The 22550-nt window shown below is 38.0% G+C and overlaps 1 protein-coding gene across 1 annotated transcript; it reads left to right on the top strand.

The window, feature by feature from the left end:
• Positions 1 to 894: 894 nt before the first annotated feature.
• LOC118768291 (protein krueppel-like) lies at positions 895 to 21579 on the top strand. The gene is made up of 4 exons (XM_036514472.1): positions 895 to 911; positions 1996 to 2039; positions 20813 to 21174; positions 21264 to 21579. Exons 1-4 carry the CDS (start codon positions 895 to 897, stop codon positions 21264 to 21266), a joined length of 426 nt encoding a protein of 141 aa, XP_036370365.1. The 3' UTR covers positions 21267 to 21579.
• The last annotated feature ends 971 nt before the right edge of the window (positions 21580 to 22550 follow it).

Raw genomic sequence — 22550 nt, 5'->3', positions numbered from 1 at the left:
AATCCCCACACAGGACAGATTACTGGCAATCCCGAAGAATGTGCAGAAATCATTGCTGGATGCTATGCCGGCATCTTTACTGTCGAAGACCAAAATGTTCCATCATCAACACCACTGACATCGGACTCTATATCTTCTATGCAATTTACACCAGCAATGCTGCAATGCCACCTAAAGAATAAACGCAATTATGCCTCTCCTGGTCTCGATGGTGTTACATACCTACTTCTCAAACGCAGTGGGTACTTTCTTCTAAGCCAACTTTCTCTATTCTTCCAATTCTGTCTTGACAATGGTGTTACTCCAGAACAGTGGAAAACTGCCAGTGTCATCCCTCTGTTCAAAAAAGGCGACCGCACATCGCCTGTCAACTATCGCCCCGTCAGTCTTACCAGCTGCATCGCCAAACTGATGGAATCCTGTATCAGAGAAACCCTCTGGAACTTCTGGAAGTCTCACAGCCTCATCCAGCCGTCACAATTCGGATTTATTCCTAACTCCAGCTGCTGTAATCAACTCATCGAGTTTCTTGAGGACATTACCCAAATCACTGATCCTGGGTGGATGTTGTTTACCTGGACTTTGCAAAGGCTTTTAACTCTGTGCCACACAAAAGACTTATGGTGAAGCTTTCTGCGTTGGGTGTAAGAGACAAACTCTATAACTGGTTAAAGTCCTTTATTTTCGGCCGAAAAGAGGTTGTCACAGTTCTAGGACAGCACTCTTCGCCCTATGAGATGACATCTGGTGTGCCGCAGGGATCTGTTCTTGGCCCCCTTTTATTTGTTGCGTATGTTAATGACGTAGATGCCAACTTAAAGAATGCCACAGTGCTGAAATATGCAGATGACATCAAGCTGTACCTCGAAATAAAGAGGTCAAATCCTATACACTATGGATCTCTATTGCAAGTAGACCTGGACACAACGCAGCAGTGGATCATGGACTGGCAACTCAAGCTGGCTGTGGACAAATGTACCACCATGCATTTTGGGAGGAGAAACCCAGCGTCCACCTACTCCCTCCACAACACTAGTCTCAAAAAGTCTTCAAGTGAACATGACCTGGGTGTTATTGTCGACAGTGATTTGCGTTGGACAAAACACATCGCTAAAATTGTCAAGAAGGCTGAGGGTGTCTTGGCATCACTCACCAAATCCTTTGTGAGCCGCTCTCCGGCTATATATCTGCGGCTTTATATAGCTATGGTAAGACCTCACCTTACTTCCCTGGGCATGGACACATTGAAACTCCGACGTCTGGCAGCTGACTTGGCAGACACCCATAAAATTATCAACCATCGCACAAACAATAACTCTGAGCACCTCTTCAAACTCCACCCATGGACATATTTACAAAGTAAGAAAACAGCACAGCTCCCATGACTTCAGGAAACATTTTTTCACGCTGAGAGTTGCTGAAGCGTGGAACAAACTGCCGACATCGGTTGTTAGTTGTCGGAGCACTGCATCCTTCAAGACTTCCATGCTTCCTGAGATACGCCAAGACTACACTTGATTTTCCCCCCTCCATACACACACAAGCATGTTCACTTTCCAGACATTTCTACACTACTGCATGTACTTTATATGCACTTTCTGACAAGTTGTGGTGCACCTGAGCACTGTATACAATAATTTCATTATTATATAAAACCTAACTAAACACAAATACATTCACACAGGAGAGAAACCTTATCAGTGTGATATCTGTGGTAAATCATTCTCTCTGAATCATCATTTAATTACTCACAAGCGCATTCATACAGGTGAGAAACCCTATCCCTGTAATATTTGTGGTAAATCATTTTCTCAGAGTTACTACTTGTCTACACACATGCGTATTCATACGGGAGAAAAACCATATAACTGTGATACCTGTGGTAAATCGTTTTCACAGAGCGATGCCTTAACTAACCATAAACGTATTCATATAGGAGAGAAACCATATCACTGATATTTGTGGTAAATCATTCTCACAAAATCAACATTTAACTAAACACAAACCCTTCCGTACTGGAGAGAAACCATTCTACTGTGATACCTGCGGAAAGTCATTTGCTGGTGACTTAAATCCTCATAAACGCATTCTTAGTAAAGAGAAGCCGTATCACTGTGGTAAATCATTCTCTTTAAATCATCACTTAGCTAAACACAAACTTATTCATATGGAGGGAGGCCATATCACTGCGATATCTGTGGAAAGTCTTTTTCACAGAGCGATGTCTTAATCAAACACAAACGTGTTCACACAATGATATCGTTTCTCTCCTGTGTGAATGTATTTGTGAGTAGTTAAGTGGTGATTTTGAGAGAATGATTTACCACAGATATCACATTGATATGGTTTCTCTCCTGTATGAATACGTTTGTGAGTGGTTAGGTCGCTATTTCCAGAGAATGATTTACCACAGATATCGCAATGATGTGACTTAACCACAATGTGGATGCATTTGTGAATAGCTAAGCTATGATTCTGAGAGAATGATTTACCACAGGTATTACAGCGATACGGCTCGACACCTGCGTGAATGTGTTTATGTGTGGTCAAACGAACCTTTTCAGAGAATGATTTACCACAGATGTCACAGCGATAGAGATCCTCTCCTGCATGGAAACATTTGTGAATCGTCTGTTCATCTTTGAGAAAGGACTTGTTGCAGACATCACAGTGAAATGATGTTTTCTCTTCTTCTTCTGTTTCATCTTCAGTAAAATCAATCCTTAACGACTGTGTATTACAATTAACCTCATTATCACGTAATTCAATTTCCATTATTTTTCTCCTCTCACCACAAAGTCCAAATGTTTTTCTTTTTTTTTATATTCTATTCCCCAGTTATTTCTGTTGCTTGAAATGCTTAGCGGTCTTTCGTCTGTCTTTTTGTTCTGAGTTCAAATTCCACCGAGGTCGACTTTGCCTTTCATCCTCTCTGGGTCAATAAATAAAGTACCAGTTTCACACTAGGGTAGATATAATCAACTTAATCCCTTTGTCTGTCCTTATTTTTCCCCTCTATGTTTAGTCCCTTGTGGGTAGTAAAGAAATAGAAATAGGTATTTCGTCTGTCGTTACGTTCTGAGTTCAAATTCCGCCGAGGTCAACTTTGTCTTTCATCCTTTCGGGGTCAATAAATAAAGTACCAGTTTCACACTGGGGTAGATATAATCAACTTAATCCCTTTGTCTGTCCTTGTTTGTCCCCTCTATGTTTAGCCCCCTAGTGGGCAATAAAGAAATATATATTTCCATCAACTGTAATCATTGTCAATGTCTGAGGGGGCTGCCAATTCCTTTGCAATCCAGGTTTAATTAGAATACAGGATTGGTCTTCTTGCACCCATTCCAGGCAGTGAAGTACAGAAATGCTGCTAATAATCACACACCCAAAGAAAATCTTTTACAATTCTATAATCAATTTATATAAACAGGGTAATATTCCTTCTGTGTAGCATCTTAGTTTCAACTTAAAGAATATATCATATATATTCATGATGTGTTCGATATAAAATCTTCTTTTATACTAAATATCCTCTCTGATACTCTGAAATAAAAAAGAAATAATATGAGATATAGAATATACTTGAAAAGTAAAGATTAAATAATGAAAATTTTATTACGTTTTTATACTGATAAACTGGAGATATAAACCTTTAGCTGGCTAAATAAACGTTAACACGTCAGTCTGACAAACAAACAAGGAGATTATAAGGTAGTCATGGGATGTGCTAAAAGTAATAGCTAAATAGCTCTTAAATCACACAGCAATTTAAAAAATTTTGTTTTGTTTTTGCACAATCCTATGAATTACAAATTTGCAAGATGTTTTCTAAAAATTCCCAAAAAGTTTTGAACCAACGAAGAATTTATAATTTACATCTGCTGTTTGTTTGTTGAGCGAAGCGGTCTTCGTCCCAGAGCTCGCAAGATGGAAGAAGTTGGAAACGTGGTCCTTTGCTATTCGTAAGACCTGCAGAGGAGAAAGCAGGTCATCCCCCGACACCGAAAGCATCGACGGATGGATGAATGCGCATCCAGGCTCGGCGGTTGCGTAGGAAGTCGGGGGACAAGAAACAGGAAGAAAGAGTGAGAGAAAGTTGGGGCGAAAGAGTACAACAGGGCTTGCCACCACCCTCTGCTGGAGCATCGTAGAGCTTCAGGTGTTTTCGCTCAATAAACACTCACAACGCCCTATCCGGGAATCGAACCCGCGAGTCCGCTGCCCTAACCACTGGGCCATTGCGCCTCCACTTACATCTGTTATATATGAAATACCAGAAGTTATAGTGTTAAAAAAAGGAAGGACTAATGTTTACTTGGAAACGGTTGATGATGATGATGATGATGATATATATATATATATTTATTGCCCACAAGGGGATCTACAAAGAGGGGACAAAGAAGGACAGACATAGGGATTAAGTCGATTACATCGACCCCAGTGCATAACTGGTACTTAATGTATCGACCCTGAAAGATGAAAGGCAAAGTCGACCTCAGTGGAATTTGAACTCATAACGTAAAGACACATGCATTTCGCCCGTCATGCTAATGTTGCTGCCAGCTCGCCACCTTTATATATGTATATATATATATATATATATATATATATATTGGTAAAACGGTAAGATAACAAAAGAAAGAAAGAAAGAGACCTCAATATTATATAAATAGAGGAAATTTATCTATAAAATAATATGTTACATTTACTCAATAGTCAAGATAAAACTCTCAGTTTCAGATGCCGAAGTGGAAATCCACAACACCATCTCTTCGGTTATCTGGCCATCTGAAAAAACGCTATGAAAAAATACCGTTATATAAAGGGAAATTACTGTATTATAATTCTGCGCGCGAAAACCCACGTGCGTACTTATACGTCACTATGGAAACGTACACATCTTCACTCGCATTTTTCGCCAAATATATACGCATATATATACAACCTCATACACACACACACACATGCGTACCGTAAAAGTTCATACATACGTCTATATACGCACAAACACAAGAAAAACCATGGTTAAAGGTAACAGAAAAAAAAACATAAGGAAGTATACAAAGCATAAAAACCACGTTCATATACGGACATGCCCCTATGCACTCATACACACACACACGCCCATATATGTACATACCCGCACATATTTATATACGCATACATACACACGCATATACAAAAAATGAATATATATATGTCCACCCCCCCAACAAAATAATGGAAAAATACTAAGTAAAAACGTCTATATATATATGTGCATTCTCATGCCCGCACACATCTCTTATTATAAAAGGCAGATTTTATCTGCCTCCCTTTGTAACTTATAGAAATCTACAATATAGGATTTCTTCAATTACAATTTACCTAGCATTTTTAAGAGTAGAATGCATCGGGTCATGCCAGGTCCAGTTTTTAAAATTTAAACTCCAATTAAGCAAAATTTACAGAAAACTCACATTCTGGTGTGTATGTCAAATGCTTTTCTTAATGTGGTTTACATTAGAACATAAAATTCAAATCGGACCATGTTAACACCAAAAATTATTTACATCAAAAAGATGCTTTTTCCTATGAAAATCCCTATTTTTTACGATTTTTTCACTGCTGTGTCGCCACTTTTCGGTGTATTTCGACCAGAAAAATGTTCACAAAATTTTTACTTTTCAAAATTACAATTCCAGCGGATCGAAACATACCCAAGCAACACCGGGCGATACTACTAGTATATACATATATAGACATATATATGTATATACATATATATGCACATACACACACAAAAAAGTTGGCGATTACAAAGGAATTTCACAAGAATCATATATATAGTGGAAGCCGCTTATTGTGATCATTTCCGTACAGCATTGGATAACACCTAACAGATGACGTTAAACAAATATAAAGTCTGAACCAATTCATTTTGATAACAATAACCGGCTGATAACGTTATCCGCTATTCCGATTGACCGCCACTCCATTCCTGCCCAGCCTACATCAATACACAACAAACTAGGGCATTTCTATAAATCGCAGTATTTGCTATACAACGTCTTCAATCAGATCGTATTCCTCTCCAATATATATACATATATATATAATAACTTACCCCTGATGCTTAATAAATAAATAAATATTTATTTACTTTCGATTTCGTCTCCAAAGAATTGAGGAAACGTGACAAGCCGGAAGTAAGGTGCGTCATGTGACTTAGACTCTTTAATATATGAAACCACAAAGAGTGCTGCTGACACAAAAGCGAAACTAAGAAGGAAGGGGGAACGTAATATTGTTGTTGACTATCACCATGGTTACTGTCTAAGTGGAAGGCGCATGGCTCGGTGGTTAGCGCATCGGGCTATCAATCGCGAGTTAGTGAGTTCGATTCCCTGGATCTTTTCGTTTTGACTGGCAGATTTTTAAAATAATTTCTTTGTAACTAAACACTTTTAAACTTAAGTACCAGTTACGCACTGGGGTCGATGTAATCAACTTAATCCCTTTCTCTGTCCTTGTCTGTTCCCTCCTATCTTTTCCGTTTGAACAGCAGTTTTTAACATAATTTCTAGGTAACTAAGCACTTTTAAACTTCGTATACTGGTAGAATTTGTTACATAAAATATCTTTTTTCTCTTGGCTTTCGTCAGAAAATTCTGTAGTTTGTAAGCTACAATTATTGCTGTTGATAAACTACGGCAGATATTGTTATCACCTCAATAGACGTCATTGATTGGTTGAAATTGCCGAAATGCAAGAAATTAAACAACAAATAGCTTACAAGCTACAGAATTTTCTCAAGGAACCCAAGAGAAAAAGATGTTTTATAAATACATTCTACCAGTATACGAAGTTTAAAGAATAAGTCCTGGGGTCGATTTGATCGACTAAAGGCGGTGCTCCAGCATGGCCACAGTCACATGACTGAAACAAGTAAAAGAGTAAAGAGAGATAGATAGATAAACAGGTAGATAAATAGGTCGGTAGATAGATAGGTATGTAGGTAGGCAGATAGATAAATAGACAGACAGATAAGATAGATAGATAGATAGATAGATAGATAGATAGATAGATAGATAGATAGAGAGACAGACAGATAGATGGATAGACAGAGAGAAGCAGTTCTTCCTTCGAAAAGGACGATTCTTTTCTTCAGCTTTAAAGCTTCAGCAAAATTGCTTTGAGTGTTCATGTTGGTGGTGGTGGCCATGTTTATAGCAGTAAGGGTTGTCTTTACTTGTTTGTATCTTCTAAGGCCAGACTGGCAGTTTTCTGTGTGCGTTCAAGCGGAACAACTTCCTTTTCAGACAGATAGATAGACAAATAGATAGATAGGGTACTACTTGAGAATAGTGGTCCCGGTGCGCGCACTCGCGCTAGCTAGTCGTGACTAGTCGATGCTACGACTAGCTAGCAAATTAAATAATACACAAAATAATTTTTTTTACACAAAGTAAATAATTTTTGTTAAAATAAATAAAACGCAAAAACACAAAGTAAGGATCGACTAGTCATGACTAGCTAGCGCGGATGCACGAGTACGCGAGTGCGCGCACCGGGATTACTCTTCTCAAGTAGTACCGATAGATAGACAGACAGAGATAGACAGGCACAGATATGCTATAGAAATAAACTTTGACGTACGCACCTTGAAGTTTTCCAGTGTTAAAACTTTCTTTGGAAGTTGCACGTCATCTTCAGCAGGTGCTTCGTGTGTGTGTGTGTGTGTGTAGGCAGAGGACGGCCGAATGGTCAAGAAGATCCCTTAACAACCACGAGGTCCCTCGTTCTGTCCTACTGCAAGACACTTTCGGCAAATAACACTTTCTGCAGTGTCCAGTTGACCTGAATGAAATCGGACAGAGGGGAAAGTGCTGAACCCAGGAATTCCAAAGAGGTCAGCTTCGGGTCGAAGGGGTTTTGTATGATTCCGGCGGAATCCTCGGCGACTCACGGGAATCCAGGAGCAGGGGATTCAGTTGGTCTTACACCTGAATCCTCATCGGTGAACGACGGGGATCCACGATGTATGAAAATGTCTGTATAGGTATAGATGGAAATGGTGAGGATATTAAGAAATGGTTAATAGCAAAATGTGGGAAATAAAAAAAATTGGAATGTGCAATGAAAAGGAAAACGAAACAGTGAAAGAAATTATATAACTTTGTTTAAGTAATTTTTTTTAGTCCTTCTTTTTTTCTGAGTTGTGCGTTAGATATGAAATTAGATATGAAATCATTCGTATCTAATTCCGGTCTCCCAATAATTATCAGTTATAAAGTGGAATTGATCAAGGAATAAAGATTTGTATGAAACTATAGCAGGAAATAAACGGAATTTGCAAGACTGAACGGTTAATGGACGAGGGGAAGTAACTCTTCCTTCAACAAAAGTCCTGAATATTTTTATATAGCTTCGGGTTTAAATGACAATTAATTAATTCAGCAAATTGTTAGAAAGGATCACAAAAGTACAGCCCCCAAAATTAAATGCAAGAAATTAAACAACAAATAGCTTCCAAACTACAGAATTTTCTCAAGAAATCCAAGAGAAAAAGATGTTTTATAAACACATTCTACCAGTATACGAAGTTTAAAAGTGTTTAGTTACAAAGAAATTATTTTAAAAATCTGCCAGTCAAAACAAAAAGATCCGATTCCTGGACCATGTTGTGTGTTGTGTTCTTGAGCAAGACACTTTATTTCACGTTGCTGCAGTTCACTCAGCTGTAAAAATGAGTTATGACGTCACTGGTGCCAAGCTGTATCGGCCTGTAGGGACCTCACTTGGCCCTGCCTGAGATTTGGAACCAAATCCACCCGCTTGTTGCTTGTCAAAACAAGCGGTAAATCCTTTGTTCAGGCCAAGAGTAGTATAGAAGAGCCGGGGTCACTCATCCGTGGAACGAAAGAAAGATGAGGCAAGCAAGACCTCTTGGTCATCCACTGCCTCAGTCTCCATCCCCAGCCATCTTGACCTGGTCTTGTAATGCACATATGACAAAGTCACTGAGCAAGTCATTAGCCATTCTTAATGATGACCAAATGGCCCTCATCACTTTGACAGGCAAACATAAAAGAAACAGGAAGCAGAATAAATTACAAATATTATAAAAGAATTCTTTTATTAAAAATCATCATCATCATTGTTCGACCGTGGTCGAGACTTTCATAGTCTTTTCAAATGGCTAATAATGTGTGCGCGCGCCACTACTACACACATTGGAAAGCATTGAACAACCAAGTACTAAAGAAGATCTTTCCTCCTCCATGAAACAAAGCTGTTCCCGCTGGACGTCAACCCAGTATTTCTAAGCTACGGACCCAGTGATTTATTGTAAGGTTATCTCCATAGCAGATTGCCTTCACTACGGCTAAGGAGCCCTTTCTACCCCATATTAAAAATACCTTAACCCTTTCGTTATTGTATTTAGTTTGAGATGCTCTGTGTTTCTTTCAATTACTTTAAATATAACAAAGAATTTAGTAAAATAACTAAGTTATCATTCAGCTAGTGTTAGGAACATAACTTGCGACTTAAGGTTTGGTGGAAGATTTTAATTCAAAACTTATGAAACCAAGACATTTGTACTACAGAGCCAGAGGTAGTTTCAGCTGGGTTGGTATCAAAAGGGTTAAATTAATCATTTGTTAACCCTTTTGTTACCATATTTCTGTTGAGATGCTCTGTGTTTCTTACAATTACTTTAAAAATAACAAAGAATTTAGTAAAATAACTTAGTTATCATTCAGCTAGTGTTAGGAACATAAATTGTGACTAAGGTTTCGTGGAAGATTTTAATTCAAAACTTATGAAAATAAGACATTTGTACTCAGAGCCAGAGGTAGTGTCAGCTGGGTTGGTATCAAAAGGGTTAAATTAATCATTTGTTAACCCTTTTGTTACCATATTTCTGTTGAGATGCTCTGTGTTTCTTACAATTACTTTAAAAATAACAAAGAATTTAGTAAAATAACTTAGTTATCATTCAGCTAGTGTTAGGGACATAAATTGTGACTAAGGTTTGGTGGAAGATTTTATTTCAGAACTTATGAAAACAAGACATTTGTACTATAGAGCCAGAGGCAGTTTCAGTCGGGTTGGTAATGAAAGAGTTAAGTTATTTCAACAGGGTGGAGATAGTCATATAGATTGTTGATAGGGTGTTTCCACAGTTAGTCTTTCCCATGTGTATACATATGTGGTTATATAAGATAAATTTTTTTCAAAGAACTAATTTTGATATTAAGTGTTACTCGTTAATATGAATACACAGAATAGTTAATTGATATTTTTAGAGAGATTGATTTCCCACAGATATCTCGGTAACATGGTTGGTGTCTTGTATGAAAGCGTTTGTGTGTAAGTACATAAGTTACATCTTTCAGAGAATGATTCTCTAAGAAGAGATGGCCATGAGGCATTTGCTTCGCAATCACATGGTTTGGGGGCAGAGTCCCATTAACGGCACCCTAGGCAATTGCCTTCTGTTCCTAGGCTGACCAATGCCTTGTGGGTAAATTTGTAAGAATGTGTTTGACCTCGCTAGCGCTGGGCCCATGTCAAAAGCACCCAGTACACTTTGTAAAGTGGTTGCTATTAGGAAGGGCCTCCAGCAATAGAAACCATGCCAAAGTAGACAGTAGAGCTGGGTGCAATCCCCTGGCTTGCACGTCAAAAACCGTTCAACACATGCCAGCATGGAAAACAGATGTTGAATGAGGATGATGGTCAGTCACATAATTTATTCCTTGCAAGGGTAATGTTTGTGAGCAGTTAGAAGTCTTCTTTGCAAGAATGATTTACCACAGGTGTCACAGCAATATGGTTTCCTTCCAGTATGAATGCATTTGTGTTGACTTAATTCACCACTTTGGGCAAAAGACTTACCACAGATATCACAGTGATAAGGATTCTCTCCTGTATGAATTCGTTTGTGAGTAACCAGTGCACTTCCATCGCAGAACGTTTTACCACAGATATCACAGTGATACGGCTTTTCTCCTGTATGAATTCGTTTGTGTCTAGTCAAACCAAAACTTGCAGAGAAAGATTTACCACAAATGTCACAGTGATATGGTTTCTCTCCTGAGTGAATCCGTTTGTGAATAGTCAGGGTACTTCCCCCTGAGAATGATTTCCCACAGATATCACAGTGATACGGTTTTTTCTCCGGTATGAACACGTTTGTGCTTAATTACGATGCTACTTTCAGAGAATGATTTTCCACAGATATCACAGCTGTACAATCTCTCACCTGTGTGGGTGAGTTTGTGTCGAGTCAAGTGAAACCTGCGTGAGAACAACATACCACAGATATCACAGTGATATTTTTTCTCTCCTGTGTGAATAAACATGTGTGTAGATAAGGTACCTCTCTGAGAGAATGATTTACCACAGACATCACATTGATAAGGCTTCTCACCTGTATGGAATCGTTTGTGAGCAGTTAAGCTACCTGCATCTGAGAAAGACTTGTCACAGATATCACACTGATATGGTTTGTCTCCCGTATGAATACGTTTGTGTCGAGTTAAGCTACTGTCAACAGAGAATAATCTACCACAGATATCACAGCGATATGGCTTCTCTCCAGTATGAATATATTTGTGTGTAGTTAAAGTACTTGCTCTAGAGAATGATTTCCCACAGATATCGCAGTGATGGGGTTTGTCTCCTGTATGGATACGTTTGTGGGTAGCAAGGTTACCTCCACGAGAGAAAGTCTTTTTACATACATCACACTGGTGTAACGGCTTTGCCATCTCTTGACCGAAAATATAAATCAGTTCTTAAACTTTCTCAGCTAGATATTTTCATAAGATATTTAACATCACCTCTGGTAGGCTGCGTGCTGGCAGAAACGTTAGCACACCGGGTGAAATGCTTTGCGGTATTTCGTTTGCTGTTACGTTCTGAGTTCAAATTCCACCAAGGTCGACTTTGCCTTTCATCCTTTTGGGGTCGATTATATAAGTACCAGTTACACACTGGGGTCGATGTAATCGACTTAATCCGTTTGTCTGTCCTTGTTTCTCCTCTCTGTGTTTAGCCCCTTGTGAGTAGTAAAGAAGTAGGTATTTCGTCTACCACTATGTTCTGAGTTCAAATTCCACCAAGGTCGACTTTGCCTTTCATCCTTTCAGGGTCGATAAATAAAATACCAGTTTCACACTGGGGTAGATATAATCGACTTAATCCCTTTGTCTGTCCTTATTTGTCCCCTCTATGTTTAGCCCCCTAGTGGGCAATAAAGAAATAAATATTTCCATCAACTGTAATCATTGTCAATATGTGAGGGGGCTGCCAATTCCTTTGCAATCCAGGTTTAATTAGAATACAGGATTGGTTTTCTTGCACCCATTCCAGGCAGAAAAGTACAGAAATGCTGCTAATAATCACACACCCAAAGAAAATCTTTCACAATTCTATAATCGATTTATATAAACAGGGTAATATTTCTTCTGTGTAGCGTCTTAAAGAATATATCATATATATTCATGATGTGCTCGATGTAAAATATTCTTTTATGCTAAATATCGTCTGATAATCTGAAATAAAAAAAAAAAATATTATGAGATATAGAATTCACTAGAAAAGTAGAGATTACAGATCTTTTCGGTTTGAACGGCAGTTTTTCTAGAGGTGTCATATGAAATTGTCACCCATGAGTATGACCCTAGTATCAATCTATTGCATTTCAATCTGTTTTAGGGTTAGGGGGAAAGGTATCTTTTTTCTTCACAAATGTAAATAAACCCAATCTGTTTCTTAAACGAGGAACATATTCATACGGCACAGAATGATTTTTTTTACCTCAATAGACGTCATTGATAGGTTGAAATTGAAGAAAAAAAGAACAACAAATATCTTACAAACCATTGAATTATCTCAATAAAGCCAAGAGAAAATGATGTTTTATAAACACATTCTACCAGTTTACGAAGTTTAAAATGTTTAGTTACCTAGAAATTATGTTAAAAACTGCCGTTAAAATCGAAAAAATCCGAGATTACATTTTTATACTGATAAACTGGAGATATAAACCTTTAGCTGGCCAAATAAACGTTAACACGTCAGTCTGACAAACAAACAAGGAGATTATAAGGTAGTCATGGGATGTGCTAAAAATAATAGCTAAATAGCTCTTAAATCACGCAGCAATTTAAAAAATTTTGTTTTGGTTTTTCCACAATCCTATGAATTACAAATTCACAAGAGTTTTCTAAAAATTCCCAAAAGTTTTGAACCAACAAAGAATTTACGATTTACATCTGCTGTTTGTTTGTTGAGCGAAGCGGTCTTCGTCCCAGAGCTCGCAAGATGGAAGAAGTCGGAAACGTGGTCCTTTGCTATTCGTAAGACCCGCAGAAGAGAAAGCAGGTCAGCCTCCCAGACACCGAGAGCATCGACGGATGGATGAATGGGCATCCAGGCTCGGCGGTTGCGTAGGAAGTCGGGGGACAAGAAACAGGAAGAAAGAGTGAGATAAGTTGGGGCGAAAGAGTACAACAGGGGTCGCCACCACCCTCTGCTGGAGCATCGTGGAGCTTTATGTGTTTTCGCTCAATAAACACACACAACGCCCGGTCTGGGAATCGAAACCGCGAGTCTGTTGCCCTAACCACTGGGTCATTGCGCCTCCACTTACATCTGCTGTATATGAAATACCAGAGGTTATTGCATTAAAAAGAGCAAGGACTAATGTTTACTTTGAAACGGTTGATGATGATGATATATATATATATTTATTGCCCACAAGGGGATAAACATAGAGAGGACAAACAAGGACAGACATAAGGATTAAGTCGATTTCATCGACCCCAGTGCATACCTGGTACTTAATTTATCGACCCTGAAAGATGAAAGGCAATGTCGACCTCAGTGGAATTTGAACTCATAACGTAAAGACACATGCATTTCGCCCGTTGTGCTAATATTGCTGCCAGCTCGCCACCTTTATATATATATTTATATATTCTTGTAAGGATGGACTTGGTGCTAACTTAACTGTATCTATTTTTTATTATATTTTTTTATTATTATTATTATTATTATTATTAATAGTAATTTTTATTAACTTTTATAGCTTTAGAATCTTATGAACTGTACCACGGATTTAATTATTATTTTTCATCTCCATATATGTTAGCCTTTTTTTTATATATATAAAAACTATTAGCCAAATATGTATAATATCGGTACTTATTGATATTAATATATACACTATTATATATTTTGTTTTATTTTGTTCTGTTTACCTTCCTTTTTTGTACAAATGTGTATTATATTATATAAGTGTAGCTTTATGATGTATAAGTTTTTATATTTTACATTTTTATATTTTTATATTTATATGTATATGATTGTATAATATTTTTCACTATTATAACAAATTTAATTTAATTCTCTGAAGAGGCCGTGGGGCATCCTTGTTAATGCCTCATTTATACCTGCCTTTATGGCTTATAGGTTAAATGAGGTATGACTGTCCTCACTGCCGAAACAGCTGTCAGTTTTGATTTATTTGCATATTATATTTGAAAATTTTTTACTTATATCTCTTTATCTTGTTACTATTACTGTATATCTCATTTCATTTTATGTATTGCCTTTACTCATATGTAATGGTGTATTAAAGTATGGATTGAGTATCATCGGATAGTTGATGTTTTACTGATTTAAGTATATTTCTCCATTCTCTAATTTTTGTTGTATATATATATATATATATTTTATTTTATTTTATAGAAGGAGCTTCTACAGTACTAGATCTGTTTCATTCAGATGAAACAGTTCTAGTCCTGTAGAAGTTCCTTCTATAAAATAAATTACTTTACTCTGCTATATATATATTGGTAAAACGGTAAGATAACAAAAGAAAGAAAGAAAGAGACCTCAATATTATGTAAATAGAGGAAATTTATCTATAAAATAACATGTTACATTTACTCAATAGTCAAGATAAAACTCCGAGTTTCAGATGCCGAAGTGGAAATCCACAACACCATCTCTTCAGTTATCTGGCCATCTGAAAAAACGCTATGAAAAAATACCGTTATATAAAGGGAAATTACTGTATTATAATTCTGCGCGCGAAAACCCACGTGTGTACTTATACGTCACCACGGAAACGTACACATCTTCACTCGCATTTTTCGCCAAATATATACGCATATATATACAACCTCATACACACACACACATGCGTACCGTAAAAGTTCATACATACGTCTATATACGCACAAACACAAGAAAAACCATGGTTAAAGGTAACAGAAAAAAATATAATAAGGAAGTATACAAAGCATAAAAACCACGTTCATATACGGACATGCCCCTATGCACTCATACACACACACACGCCCATATATGTACATACCCACACATATTTATATACGCATACATACACACGCACATACAAAAAATGGATATATATATGTCCCCCCCCCCCACAAAATAATGGAAAAATACTAAGTAAAAACGTCTATATATACGTGCATTCTCATGCCCGCACACATCTCTTATTATAAAAGGCAGATTTTATCTGCCTCCCTTTGTAACTTATAGAAATCTACAATATAGGATTTCTTCAATTACAATTTACCTAGCATTTTTAAGAGTAGAATGCATCGGGTCATGCCAGGTCCAGTTTTTAAAATTTAAACTCCAATTAAGAAAAAATTTACAGAAAACTCACATTCTGGTGTGTATGTCAAATGCTTTTCTTAATGTGGTTTACACCACACGCACACGCACACACACAGTGTGCAACGAATAAAATGAAAGTAAATAGCGACAGAGTGATTTGAGGAAGACTAAACTGAAAGTATTTAAACCACTACTCAAAAAATAAAAAAACACAGCAAACAGAAACAAATAAATACATAACGATTTACTCCTCACACAATTTCTTCAATTAGAGTTTACCTAAGATTTTTTCAAAGTACTCCATTCGGTCATGCCATAATATATTTCTTTCAATTTCACCCCCAATTAAGACAAAATTCGAGAAAACTCAATATTTTAACATTTCACTCCGAAAGCATTGATGTACATGTGTGCGTGCGTGAGTGTGTGTGTGAGTGTGTGATGTACATGTGTGCGTGCGAAAGTGTGGTGTGTAAGTGAAGTGCTTTTGTTAGTGTGTGTAGAGACAGACAGAGTGAAAGACAGAAATAACTAAACTTTTTTTATTCACTTTTTGTAGTGAGTGACTGAGAGAGAAAAGAGAGAGAGAGGTTATGTATGTATATATGTATGTATGGCTTCAGTGACACACACACACAAAAACACATGCCTACGTACACCTAAAGCACGCACACACAAAAACACATACCTACGTACACCTAAAGCATGCACACACACACAAGCGGAGCGCGAACTTCAAAATTTTGGTAGTATTAATTTGTGAGCGTACTTCTAAGCGAGCGTAATTGAAAGTTTTCACTATGATATCATCACGTGCGAAAAAATTCGAAGGGTTTTGAACAATTGAGATACAGATGTCACGCCTGTATTGAAACCATTGCTAAGCTGCCGTAATTGCTTAATTAAGACTTTGTTTAAATTGAAAGGGGCAAATATGTGACGAGGTTGAAAAAAAATACCCCAGAAAAAAAATGTACTGCTGGTATTTATATAATTCACTACTATTTTGCTACAATGTCATGAAAAAGAAAAAATTTAGGTATGTAAATCGAATTCGCCACCCCCTTTTCCATGTTCGCGTTTGTGTAAAAAAAATTATTATTTAAGTTTTAAAAATTATTTACTTTCTTCAAAAAATATTAATATTAATTAATTTTCAAGAATTATTTAATTTTATTCTGTAAAATAGTAATAAATTCATTTATCTGTAAATCCGCGAGGTTGTTACTCAGGCACCTAGAATGGTAACCTTCAACTAACACTATCTCCTCCGAGACCCTGCGGCGCAAGTTGACCAAAATTGAGAGTATGGTAGAAGAAGGGTTGCTCTTCCTTCCGTAGAACATAAAATTCAAATCGGACCATGTTAGCACCAAAAATTATTTACATCAAAAAGATGCTTTTTTCTATGAAAATCCCTATTTTTTACGATTTTTTCACTGCTGTGTCGCCACTTTTCGGTGTATTTCGACCAGAAAAATGTTCACAAAATTTTTACTTTTCAAAATTACAATTCCAGCGGATCGAAACATACCCGAGCAACGCCGGGCTATACTGCTAGTATATACATATATAGAGATATATATGTATATACATATATATGCACATACACACACAAAACAGTTGGCGATTACAAAGGAATTTCACAAGAATCATATATATAGTGGAAGCCGCTTATTGTGATCATTTCCGTACAGCATTGGATAACACCTAACAGATGACGTTAAACAAATATAAAGTCTGAACCAATTAATTTTGATAACAATAACCGGCTGATAACGTTATCCGCTATTCCGATTGACCGCCACTCCATTCCTGCCCAGCCTACATCAAAACACAACAAACTACGGCATTTCTATAAATCGCAGTATTTGGTATACGTCTTCAATCAGATCGTATTCCTTTCCAATATATATACATATATATATATAATAACTTACCCCTGATGCTTAATAAATAAATAAATATTTATTTACTTTCGATTTCGTCTCCAAAGAATTGAGGAAACGTGACAAGCCGGAAGTAAGGTGCGTCATGTGACTTAGACTCTTTAATATATGAAACCACAAAGAGTGCTGCTGACACAAAAGCGAAACTAAGAAGGAAGGGGGAACGTAATATTGTTGTTGACTATCACCATGGTTACTGTCTAAGCGGAAGGCGCATGGCTCGGTGGTTAGCGCATCGGGCTATCAATCGCGAGTTAGTGAGTTCGATTCCCTGGATCTTTTCGTTTTGACTGGCAGATTTTTAAAATAATTTCTTTGTAACTAAACACTTTTAAACTTAAGTACCAGTTACGCACTGGGGTCGATGTAATCAACTTAATCCCTTTGTCTGTCCTTGTCTGTTCCCTCCTATCTTTTCGGTTTGAACAGCAGTTTTTAACATAATTTCTAGGTAACTAAACACTTTTAAACTTCGTATACCAGTATACGAAGTTTAAAGAATAAATCCTGGGGTCGATTTGATCGACTAAAGGCGGTGCTCCAGCATGGCCACAGTCACATGACTGAAACAAGTAACAGGGTAAAGAGAGATAGCTAGATAAACAGGTAGATAGATAGGTATGTAGGTAGGCAGATAGATAAATAGACAGACAGATAGATAGATAGACACAGATAGATAGATAGATAGATAGATAGATAGATAGATAGATAGATAGATAGATAGATAGACAGATAGATAGATAGATAGATAGATAGATAGATAGATGATAGATAGAGAGAGAGAGAGAGAGACAGACAGACAGACAGACAGATAGATAGAAGCAGTTCTTCCTTCGAAAAGGACGATTCTTTTCTTCAGCTTTAAAGCTTCCAACATGAATGTTGGTGGTGGTGGCCATGTTTATAGCAGTAAGGGTTGTCTTTACTTCTTTGTATCTTCTAAGGCCAGACTGGCAGGTTTCTGTGTGCGTTCAAGCGGAACAACTTCCTTTTCAAACAGATAGTGGAAGCACTCCGTCGGTTACGACGATGAAGGTTCCGGTTGATCCGATCAACGGAACAGCCTGCTCGTGAAATTAACGTGTAAGTGGCTGAGCACTCCGCAGACACGTGTACCCTTAACGTAGTTCTCGGGGATATTCAGCGTGACACAGAGAGTGACAAGGCCGGCCCTTTGAAATACAGGTACAACAGAAACAGGAAGTAAGAGTGAGAGAAAGTTGTGGTGAAAGAGTACAGCAGGGATCACCACCATCCCCTGCCGGAGCCTCGTGGAGCTTTTAGGTGTTTTCGCTCAATAAACACTCACAACGCCCGGTCTGGGAATCGAAACCGCGATACTATGACCGCGAGTCCGCTGCCCTAACCACTATATAAAACACAAAAATACAAAGTAAATAATTTTAAAACAAAGTAAATAACACACAAAAACACAAAGTAAGGATCCACTAGTCATGACTAGCTAGCGCGGATGCACGAGTACGCGAGTGCGCGCACCAGGACCACTCTGCTCAAGTAGTACCGATAGATAGACAGACAGAGATAGACAGGCACAGATATGCTATAGAAATAAACTTTGACGTACGCACCTTGAAGTTTTCCAGTGTTAAAACTTTCTTTGGAAGTTGCACGTTATCTTCAGCAGGTGCTTCGTGTGTGTGTGTGTGTGTGTGTGTGTAGGCCGAGTACGGCCGAATGGTCAAGAAGATTCCTTAACAACCACGAAGTCCCTTGTTCTGTCCTATTGCGAGACACTTTGGGCAAATAACACTTTCTGCAGTGTCCAGTTAACCTGAATGAAATCGGACAGAGGGGAAAGTGCTGAACCCAGGAATTCCAAAGAGGTCAGCTTCGGGTCGCAGAGGTTCTTGTATGATTCCAGCGGAATCCTCGGCGACTCACGGGAATTCCGGAACAGGGGATTCAGTTGGTCTTACACCCGAATCCTCATCGGCGAACGACGGGGATCCACGATGTATAAAAATGTCTGTATAGGTATAGATGGAAATGGTGAGGATATTAAGAAATGGTTAATAGCAAAATGTGGGAAGTAAAAAAATTGGAATGGGCAGTGAAAAGGAAAACGAAATTATATAACTTTGTTTAAGTAATTTTTTTTATTCCTTCCTGTTTTCTGAGTTGTGCGTTAGATATGAAATTAGATATGAAATCATTCGTATCTAATTCCGGTCTCCCAATAATTATCAGTTATAAAGTGGAATTGATCAAGGAATAAAGATTTGTATGAAACTATAGCAGGAAATAAACGGAATTTGCAAGACTGAACGGTTAATGGACGAGGGGAAGTAACTCTTCCTTCAACAAAAGTCCTGAATATTTTTATATAGCTTCGGGTTTAAATGACAATTAATTCAGCAAATTGTTAGAAAGGATCACAAAAGTACAGCCCCCAAAATTACTGCAGGGCTTGATGACAGCCTCAAGAACACAGTTTCCACAAAAACTTTTTGCTGGGAGCTGCACAAAGCCAGATTTCAATGGAGGGCTGCAATCAGAAACCACTACTTTCAAAAACAAACGTTGCAAAGCGTTTAGAGTGGAGTAAAAACCTACAGAAATGACCCCTAGAGCAGTGGAAGAATGTTATTTTCTAGGACGAGTCATCGATTACCTTATTTCCGACCACCGGCCGAGTATACGTGTGAAGAGAGCCAATAGAAGCATTTGACCCAGACTGCCTTCTTCCAACTGTTAAACATGGAGGAGGATCTGTAATGATCTGGGGAGCTATATCTTGGAAATCTGCCAGCCCAATGGTTTCCCTATTTAAGCATTTTATCTGATCAAATTCATCCTATGGTTGCGGAACTGTTTCCGGAGGGAAACGCAAGCTTTCAGGATGATAATGCACCAATTCACACAGCTAAAGTTGTCACTGAATGGCAAGAGGAACATTCCAAAGACAGAGATGAAAAACTCTTCAATGAAATTCCTCATCAGGAATTACAGACTTTTATGAATGATTACGACCCCCAAAACTATACAAACACCGTTTGTAGCCCAGATGTGAACAAATAATTTATTTGTTCACGCCTGGGCTATATCATCATCCTCATCATGATCATTTAGCGTCCGCTTTCCATGCAAGCATGGGTTGGACGGTTCAACTGGGGTCTGGGAAGCCAGAAGGCTACACCAGGCCCAGTCTGATCTGGCAGTTTCTACAGCTGGATGCCCTTCCTAACGCCAACCACTCCATATCTGCGGCAAATTCTTCACTCAAAACGATGGTTTAATTAAACACATACGTATTCATACAGGAGAGAAACCTTACCATTGTGGTATCTGTGGTAAATCATTCTCTCAAAGTGATGTCTTAACTAAGCACAAACGTATCCATACAGGAGAGAAACCATATCACTGTGACATCTGCGGTAAATCATTCTCGCAAAATCACCATTTGACCAAGCATAAACCTGCTCACACAGGAGATAAGTCATATCATTGTGATACCTGTGGCAAATCGTTCTCCCAAATAAATAACTTAACGACTCACAAACGCATTCATACAGGTGATAAACCATATCAGTGTGATATCTGTGGTAAATCCTTCTCTCAGAATCATCACTTGACGGAACACAAATATATTCATACAGGAGATAAGCCGTATCACTGTGATACCTGTGGTAAATCTTTCTCTCAGATAAATAACTTAAACACTCACAAGCGTATTCATACAGGTGAGAAGCCCTATCACTGTGATACCTGTGGTAAATCATTCTCTCAGAATCATAACTTAACGACTCACAAACACATCCATACTGGAGAGAAGCCTTAACAGTGCAATATCTTTTATGTTCTTACTTGATTCGATCATTGAATTGCGGTCATACTGGAGCACTGCCTTAACCCTTTAGTGTTTAAACCGGCCATATCCGGCCAAAATAATCTACCTGTTTTCTGTTAAAACTGCCCACATTTGGTATCTCACATCAGCCTATAATGTCAATCTAAAAACAGGTGATAACATCATCAAAATCTTAAAGCTACGAAATATTGACATGATTCGCTTAAAACAATATGATGAATAAATATTATATTTGACAGAATAATCTGAATGCTAAAGGGTTAAAGGGTTTACTCCAACAAAACAATTTCATTGCACGTAAAAGACACCCAGTGCACTCGGTAGAGTGGTTGGCATCAGGAAGAGCATCCAGCTGTAGAAACCCTGCTAGAATAACTGACTGGAGTCTGGTGCAGCTCTCAAGCCTTGCCAGCCCGTCAAAAGTCTAACCAATGCGAAGATGGAAATCCAATAATATTTCTTTATTAGTCTCTTTTGTTAAACTGCTAGGTTACAGGTGCTTAAACAAACCAACACAGTTTATCAAACAATAGGCAAACAAGCACACATATGCATGATGGCTTCCATACAGTTTCTGTCAACCAAATTCACTCACACAATATTGGTTAGCCCAGACTATGATGGAAGACACTTGCCCACGGTGCTGCACATTTTCCAAAAAAGATGGACTTCTGGTGACTGTATACTGTTTCAACAAGGATTGTTATCCATTATTCTGTTTTTCACAATCATCATCCTCATCATTTAATGTCTGTTGTCCATGCTGGCATGGGTTGGACGGTTTGACCAGGGCTGGCAAGCTGTACCAGACTCTAATCTAGTTTGGCATGGTTTCTATGGCTGGATGCTCTTCCTAACACCAAACACTCTGAGAGTATAATGGGCACTTTTATGTGCACTGGCACAGGTGCCAGTTGTGTGACACTAGTATCTGCCACAACTACAATTTCGCTTGGCTTGATGGGTCTTCTCAAACACAGCATAATGCCAAAGGTCGTGGTCACTTGCATGGCCTGATGCCAAAGGTCGTGGTCATAAGGAGAATACATTCTACAGACTCTTATTGTCAGATGATTGACCATAAAATACTGAAATCAAAACAACCAAGAATTTTATCTATTTTTTTT

This window comes from Octopus sinensis, linkage group LG28, assembly GCF_006345805.1.
Source record: "Octopus sinensis linkage group LG28, ASM634580v1, whole genome shotgun sequence".
Lineage (NCBI taxonomy): Eukaryota > Metazoa > Mollusca > Cephalopoda > Octopoda > Octopodidae > Octopus > Octopus sinensis.
This window is presented reverse-complemented; position numbering and strand designations above follow the sequence as displayed.